General features: G+C 49.0%; 1 protein-coding gene across 1 annotated transcript in view; it reads left to right on the top strand.

Moving 5' to 3' along the window:
• Positions 1–235: 235 nt before the first annotated feature.
• The window catches only part of LOC147019725 (uncharacterized), a 174797-nt gene continuing 166156 nt past the window's right edge, over positions 236–8876 (top strand). The window contains exon 1 of the mRNA XM_085893762.1: positions 236–399. Coding sequence (XP_085749888.1) covers positions 282–399 — 118 coding nt within the window. The 5' untranslated portion in view covers positions 236–281. The remainder of the gene's footprint in view (positions 400–8876) is intronic.

Below are 8876 nucleotides of genomic sequence, written 5' to 3'. Positions count from 1 at the left end.
AAAAACCTATGTTCTCTCAGTGGAGTGATGCTTTTCCATCTATGTACATTACTATTGAAAATATCTGGGCTTACAATTTTATGACTGGCTGCAGTGTCTATTGTGGCTTCTTCACAGGCCACCTTGCAGGCTGCTCTCAAATTTATAAGGTGTGTGTGTGTGTGTGTGTGTGTGTGTGTGTGTGTGTGTGTGTGTGTGTGTGTGTGTGTGTGTGTGTGTGGGTGTGTGTGTGTGTGTGTGTGGTTCTTTTTTTTGGGTAGAGCACCAGTTCGTTTGCTGAGATGGAGCACTTCAAGAGGAATCCACACTCTAAGAAATGGAGTAATCAAAGATCAAGACCAGGCTTGATCCAGCCATTGCAGACCACTTCTCCGATACAAGCAATAAGGCAGGCCTATGGTATAATATTTCTCCTTTCCTTTCTTTGTTATTTACAAGTAAAATTGGATGTGGAGTATTTAATCCATCCTGTATTTAGTGTAATGTTTTGTAATATAAATTTTTGACTTCTGTTTATAACCAAAATGTTTGTTGTTAGTATGTTACCTGGGATTTTCTTCATAACTTAGTTTGTATATTACCTTTACGAGCATTCACCATTATAATATGCCGTCAGCCATTTGTAAATTAAAACAGGATGAATGCTTTTGTTGAAGAGAAATATCTTGATTATTTGCTTTTTACACCCTCTTTGTTACCTCGCTTGTTGCCATCTTGATTTTCTGCATAGGCATCAAAGCAACAAACACATGGATATGAACTTTGCTTCCAAATACTATAAAGACAAAATTTCCTCAGATTGTTAATGTGCATTCATCCTCATCTTTGTCTTCATCTTCATTCTCCTCATTCCCATTCATCCACAAGGAAATTGGATGCAGTTGTTGTCCATTTGTCCCATCAAGCCTGTGCTTTTATTGCTCTTTACTTCTTCCAGTTCCTTCGTGGCCTTCCGTTGCATTATGTTTGTACCATATCCTGATAGTATGTGGACTGTGCTTCTCCGCTGCCAGACCTCTGGTAGCTTATACATGTTGCTGAATTTGAGCCTGAGGAGTAAATATATAGATCTTAGTTTAGATATTATTAGTGCTATTCTAGTTTAGATATATAGATCTTAGGTCAGGTCAGGTATGGGAGCATGTGCCAGGACAGCGCGTCGCTGCGTCCACTTTCCGCCGGTACTCCAAGGGCCTCCGTCTGCCAATCCCCCAGGCAGATGCCAGGCCCATCCCCATCTCCTTGAGATGATGGTCAACCTGCTGCAACCATGAGACACGTGGTCGGCCCACTGGCCTCCTCCACTCATGAGACTCCCTCGCTGAGAGAATTTGGTGAGCAGGATCAGCGTCAGGAAAACGAGCCACATGTCCATACAGCCGCAGCTGACGCTCACGGACTATGCAGGTAACAAATCTCATCCGAGTCTCTCTCAGCAACTGCTCGTTGGACACAAAATCCGACCAGCGATAGCCAAGGATTCTCCGAAGAGACCTGGTACCAAAGGAATTAAGTCTCCGTCTCAGATCCTTGGTCAGAGTCCAAGTCTCGCACCCATAGAGCAAGACTGGAAGTATCAAGGACCTGAAGACTCGGACTTTCGTCCTCCCGCACAGGTACCAGCAGCGCCACACCCCATGATCCAGTGAATCCATGACTCCCCAGGCCCGACCCAGACGTCTATTGACCTCCAGCTCACAACCTGCGGAGACATGAATATCACTGCCAAGGTAAGTGAATCTATCCACGACCTCAACATCCTCACCACAAACAGACACAGACAGAACAGCAGCATCCAAGATGTCACCGAAAGCCTGGATCTTAGTTTTGACCCAAGAAATCCGTAATCCCAACGGCTCCGACTCCTCATTCAGCACCTCGAGGGCCCCCAAGAGGATGTCTAAAGTCTCCGCAAAGATGACTGCATCATCTGCAAAATCAAGGTCCGAGATCTTGACATTGCCAAACGATGCACCGCAACTTGATCTCTCCGACATCCTCCCTAAAATCCAGTCCATACAAGTGCTGAAAAGTGTGGGGGCAAGTACACATCCCTGACGAACTCCAGTAACAACTGGAAATAAGTCAGAGATGGTACCACCACACTTCACAGCACTCTCAGTACCAGAGTAGAGTTCAGACATCAGATCGATCAGTTTCGGTGGCACCCCACGAAGACCAAGAATCCTCCAGAGGACATCCCGATTCACTGACTCGAACGCTTTACAGAGATCAACATAGGCTGCAAGCAGCCCCTGCCGAAACTCTCGTCTGCGTTCGGTGAGGACATGAAGTGCAAGGATACGGTCAATCGTTGACCTCTTTGGTGTAAAGCCTGACTGCTCTGGACGCTGGTGCTCAAGCAGATGGTGGCGAACCCTATCAAGAATTATCCGAGCAAAGACCTTGCCCGGCACTGAGAGCAGCGTCACCCCTCGGTAGTTGTTGCAGTCTTGGCGATCACCCTTCCCTTTCCAGAGAGGGACAACAAGGCCCCTCTTCCAGTCAGTTGGGATGATGCCTGTGTTCCAGGCAGAGCACAAAACTGCATGCAACGACACGAGTGCAGCATTTCCACCAGCCTTGAGAAGTTCAGCATGGATGCCACAGATCCCTGGAGCTTTGACCCGTTTCAACTGGTTCACCGCAGCCCGTGTTTCCACAAGCGAAGGTGGACCACAGTTGATTCGAGGGTCAGCAACAGGGATTGTAACACCCTTGACGTCCAACTCGACAGCTGGGAGATCAGCCTGGTACAACCGCTCAAAGTAACCGGCCCAGCGGGCCTTCACTTCAGACTCTTCTGTCAAGAGCCTACCACTCTCTGCTTGAACTGCAGTGCTCCGAGGGATGGGCTTGGATGAACGTAATGCGCGAATTCCCCTGTAAGCGGGACGAGAATCACCTGTCCACAGGTGATGCTCTACCCCCTCACAGATTCCTCGCACATAGGCCTCCTTGTCCACCCTCAGTGCACTTACAGTTTTACGCCTCAGCTCCCTGAACAGCTCAGCTCTGCCATTCAACCTGGCCCTGCGACTCTGGTCAATGGTATCCAGTGTCCCTTGAGAGACAAAATTCTTCTTTGCCCTGCGGTGAACTCCAAGGCATCCACCGGCAACATCAAGGACGGTGGTCTTGAAGGCGCTCCACAACTCTTCAGGACCCCCCAAAGCACCCAGACCCCCCAAGTGTCCACTCAGCCTGTTCGCAAACTCCTCAGCTACTCTGTCATCCCTGAGCTTGGCAACATCCAGCCTAGGCTGGGATGGTACCATTCTCCAGGATTTAAGGTGCAGCTTTAGAGTTGCTACAACAAGCCTGTGGTCAGTATTGAGGAACTGAGCACTCTGGTAGACCCTGCAGTTCTGGATCATCCTCCAACGACCGTCAATGAGGACATGGTCAATCTCCTTTGCCACACCGCCAGCGTTGGAATACCAAGTCCAGCGATGAGCTTGCGGGCGCTGAAACCATGAACCAGCCACCCTAAGTCCATGACTTCTTGCAAAGTCAAGGAACTTAGTGCTATTCTGGTTCATAGTTCCTGACCCATGGGGACCAACACACACCTCATAACCATCCCTATCAGTTCCAGTCGATGCATTGAAATCCCCCAAGACTAGAAGTGTATCTCGTCTTATCTGTATAGATCTGTATAGATAAGAAGTGATCTGTATAAATCTTAGTCTGACAATAAAGCTCCAGGACTGATTTTTTTTTCCTTGACAGGTCACAGCACTGGCTTGGGTTTCATATTGTTTTTTTTGTATACATTGTCGAGGGTTCTGTAAGAGCTAACACACACAACATAATAAGGGGAGCAGGAGACAAGAGGGTTGGGAGAGGGAAGCCCAAAACAGTGGGGAACTGAGACATTAGGAGATCTGTGGAAAGGAGAGTGATGGGGCAGGGCACACAGGGTAAACAAGATGGACACTACAGGTCCTTATCAGAATGAAAGCAGGGAATTTTAAGGATACTTGTTTGGGGTGGATTAACAGGTGTAGAAAACATCAAGATTTTGAATGGAGGAAGGTATGAGATGGTGGTGAACAGCTGCTATGAAGACCTGGAGGGAAGTGTGGGATTGAAGAGAGTATGGCAGTTTGTTTCAGAGGTGGGAAAAAAGAGGAATGAAAGAGTGAAGGTAAGCAGTGATTCTTGATTTTGGCAATTTCACCAGGAGGAGGTTGCTGGTGGACTTTGAGCACCCTGCGGAAATATAATAGAGACAGAGCACAGGCAGAGTGGGAGGGGGGGCAAGGCTGAATAGGAGATGGATGGTAGAAGGTAGAAAAACCACAGACCTGCCTGCAGTGAGAGAGTGAGAAACCCAGACTCAGCTTCGTCATAGGAGATAGCAATGATCCCAAAAGCCTTGGTTTTCACTGCATGAAGCTGTGCTAGGTTTATAACACTGTTGTATTGCATCCAAGTCGACTGCTGGTGGATTAGCCTGGTACAGCTGCTCAAAGTAACAAACCCAGCAGGCCTTCACTTCGGATCCTCGGCCGAGATTTTAACCCAGGCTAGACAGCATAGAGGCAAGTGTGTATACCTCTATGCACACATCCATCCTGCCACCCCGACCACTATGTCCCCTTTTTTGTTTTTTAAACTATTTTATTGTTATTTCCCATGGGTCAATGCCAGACTGAAAGCTGGACCATCATTCTGCAACTAGCAATAACTTGCTGAAACATTCATTGTGATCATGGATTTGATTTGTCCCACATGCTACTTAGCGTGAAGTACAAGGGTGGCATTCAAGATGTGTAGTGTATGTCCCAGAACAGTTATTCCCCAAAAGAGTCGAGAATTGGTCTCATTTGAGAGTTGACAGAATCGAGCTGAGCTGAAGGTGACTGGAGAATATGCAGGCCCGAGATTTTCTCATTGATATTTCCATTTCACACCAAAGGATCATCATCCAGCTCATGGCGAGCCGGCAGAGCAGTGTGAGAACCCGATGATGGGTCCACAAATGGGATCACTGTGTTTGAGCACATGGCCACCGATGGCCATCACCCAGTGGCAACCACCATTAACTTTCATGAGTCTCCCTTTATTCTCGTCCAAGCATTCTTTTGATTTATGCCTTTGCTTCTCCCACCTTTTCTGACTCAAACCCACTGTCGCATACAGATCTATGGCCATACATCAGGTATTTTCTTTTCTTTTATTTTGATAGGTGTTTTATGATCATCCTCTGTAAAAGCTGGTCATATTTGTCTTGTGTCCTCTTTTCGTAAATCGTTAAATGAGGATAAAACCCATGTAGGCCATGACCTCTGAGGACAGGTCAGGTATGGGAGCATGTGCGAAGCAGCACGTCACTGCGTCCACTTCCCGCCGTCACTGCGTCCACTACTCCAAGGGCCTCCGTCTGGCCATCCCCCAGGCAAATGCCTGCCCATCCCCATCTCCTTGAGATTCTGATGAATCTGCTGCAACCATGAGGCACATGATTGGCCTATTGACCTCCTCCACTCACGATGCTCGCTCACTGAAAGAATCTGGTGAGCAGGATCATCGTCAGGAAAACGAGTCGCATATCAATACAGCCACAGCTGCTGCTCATGGATGATGGAGGTAACAAATCTCATTTGAGTCTCTCTCAGCAACGACTCGTTGGATGCAAAGTTTGACCAGCAATAGCCAAGGATTTTCCAAAGAGACCTGGTACCAAAGGAAGTAATTCTCTGTCTCAGATCCCTGGTCAGAGTCCAAGTCTCACATCCATAGAGCAAGACTGGAAGCACCAAGGACCTGAAAACTCAGACTTTCGTCCTCCCGCACAGGTACCAGCAGTACCACACCCCATGATCCAGTGAAGCCATGACTCCCCAGGCCCGACCCAGACATCTATTGATCTCTGGCTCACAGCCAGCAGAGACATGAATATCACTGCTAAGGGAAGTGAATCTCTACATGAGCTTAGTATCCTCTCCACAAACAGGTACAGTCAAGATGTCATTAAAAGCTTGGATCTTAGTTTTAACCCAGGATACCCGTAATCCCAGTGGCTCCAACTCCTCATTCAGCACCTCGAGGGCCCACAACAGTTACCTGGAGTCTCTGCAAAGACAACTGCATCATCTGCAAAATCTAGGTCAGAGATCTTGACATTCCCAAATGAAGCACCACAACTTGATCTCCAACATTCTCACCATAATGCAATCCATACAAATGCTGAAAAGTGTGGGGGCCAGTACACACCCCGACCAACTCCAGTAACAACTGGAAATAAGTCAGGGATGGTTTCACGACATCTCACATCACTCTCAGTACCAGAGTGCAGTTTGGACGTCAGATTGATCAGCTTTGGTGGCATCCCACGAAGACCAATAATCTTCCAGAGGGCATCCCAATTCACTGAATCGAATGCTTTGCAGAGATCAATGTAGGCTGCAAAGCAGCCCCTGCCGAAAACTGTTGTCTGCGTTCGGTAAGGACCCGAAGAGCAAGGACACGGTAAATCGTTGACCTCTTTGGTGTTAAGCCTGACTGCTCTGGATGCTGATGCTCAAGCAGATGGTGGCAAACCCCATCAATAATTATCCGAGCAGAGATCTTGCCATGCACTGAGAGCAGCGTCACCCCTCAGTAGTTGTTGCAGTCTAGGCAATCACCCTTCCCTTTCCAGAGAAGGACAACAAGGCCCCTCTTCCAGTCAGTTTTGATGATGCCTGTATTCCAGACAAAGCACAGAACTGCATGCAATGACACGAGTACAGCATTTCCACCAGCCTTGAGAAGTTCAGCATGCATGCCACAAATCCCATAAGCTTTACCCCATTTCAACCGCAGTCTGTGTTTCCACAAACCAAAGTGGACCGCAGCTGATGAGATGGTGGTGTATCAAGTTTTGCAGGAGGGTCAGCAACAGGGATAGTAACACCCCTGGCATCCAAGTCGACTGCTGGTGGATTAGCCTGGTACAGCTGCTCAAAGTAACAAACCCAGCAGGCCTTCACTTCGGACTCCTCTGTCCAGCACCCACCACCCTCCCCTCTCACTGCAATTCACCGAGGGATGGGCTTAGAGGAAAAAAATGCGTGAATTCCACTCTAAGCAGGAGGAGAATTTCTTCATCACAGGTGATGGTCCACCCCCTCACAGATTCCTCACACATCGGCCTCCTTGTCCACCCTTAGTGCACGTGCAGTTTTACACCTCAGCTCACTGAACAGCTCAGCTCTGCCATTCAGACTGGCCCTGTGACTCTGTTCAATGGTATCCTGTGTCCCTTGAGAGACAAAATTCTTCTTCGCCCTATGGTGAGTTTCAACACATCCACCAGCAACATCAAGAACGGTGGTCGTGAAGGCACCCCATAGCTCTTCAGGATCCCCGAAAGTACCCAGACCCTCCAAGCCACCACTCAGCCTGTTAGCAAACTCTTCAGCTACCCTCTCATCCTTTACCTTCCCAACATCAAGCCTAGGCTGGGATCGTACCATGCTCCTGGATTTAAGCTGCAACTTCAGTGGCTGCAACAAGCCTGTGGTCAGTATTGAGGAACTGAGCACCCAGTAGACCCAGCAGTTCTGGATTATCTTCCAGTGACCATGAACGAGCACATGGACATTCACTTTTGCCACACCACTAGCGTTGGAATACCAAGTCCAGCGATGATCCTGTGGGCGCTGAAACCATGAGCCAGCCACCCTAAGTCTATGATTTCATGCAAAGTCAAGAAGCTTAGTGATATTCTGGTTTACAGTTCCAGACCCAAGGGGATGAACACGTCTCATAACCATCCCTATCAGTTCCAATCGATGCATTGAAATCCCCCAAGATTAGAAGAGTATCTCGCCTGGGGCACTGATCAACCACAGACTCGAGCATGGCAGATAATACGTCCCTCATGTTCAGATCACTTACCTCAGTCGGAGCATATACAGAGACCAGGGAAATGACACCCAAGGAGTGATGAATCCTTAGTCTGATAATACTGTTGCGAATTCGCGCCCGCCGGCGTGCGATCGGCCGCTTGACTCGAATGGCGGCCGCCTCGCCCACCAGAACGGACAATTCTGTCGTGACCCTCTCGGAACAACGCCGGGAGCAAGTCACGGGTGGGGGTTTAACCCCACCACGACCGGGCCAATTGCCCACCCGCGCAGGATAGGGTTGCTCGCCAAATTCGATCTACCTAAGTACGTGCGCAGATGGTCGACCGGGCGATCGTACCTCGCCGCAGGCCGACTCCGGACACGAACCGCTTAAGCGGTCCGTTCCATGCTATCGGGATAACCGAGCGGTGTTATCATCGGCCTCGACGGTTCCGATTAATTATCGGGCGTTTTAAGCCCACTACATAACTCTTTTACGTGAAGCAGGATGGAGGGTCAATAAAGAAAAGATGAAGCGAAACGGGAAAACAGTTCACACAATGCACATTTATTACGCGACACACGGAAAGCACACATATACAGCCAAACAGTCAAAATGCACCGATATCAGGAAAACAAAATAAACAATGACGCAGAGTTACTACCGAATACGCATACACACGGCAACACTTATACAGTTCTACTTTACAAGACACGGCGCCAACACACATTTACTCAAAAACAAAGGAAAGAAGCCACCCTCATAGACAAGGGGGCAGATGGGCCTGTAGGCCAATATGTGCGTGGGACCTGAAGGAGCGGCCAGGTCCGCGAGACCGGGTGGGTCCTACCCGCGTCCTCGTGACGCGTTGGCGGACGAGCCGCAGACGTGGCCGCGTGGCTGTGCCCCGACTCCGTGCTCCTTCGCGGGTTTCGTTGGCACGACGTTTGGAGTGGGGTGGGAACGGGGCCCCCTTTGTTGCACTATCTCAGCGCGGGGGAAAAGGGGGGAATTGTTGATGCTCTGGGGGAGGG

This window comes from Eptatretus burgeri, chromosome 9 (assembly GCF_056783735.1).
Source record: "Eptatretus burgeri isolate ZD-2024b chromosome 9, Ebu_testis_v1, whole genome shotgun sequence".
Taxonomy (NCBI): domain Eukaryota; kingdom Metazoa; phylum Chordata; class Myxini; order Myxiniformes; family Myxinidae; genus Eptatretus; species Eptatretus burgeri.
This window is presented reverse-complemented; position numbering and strand designations above follow the sequence as displayed.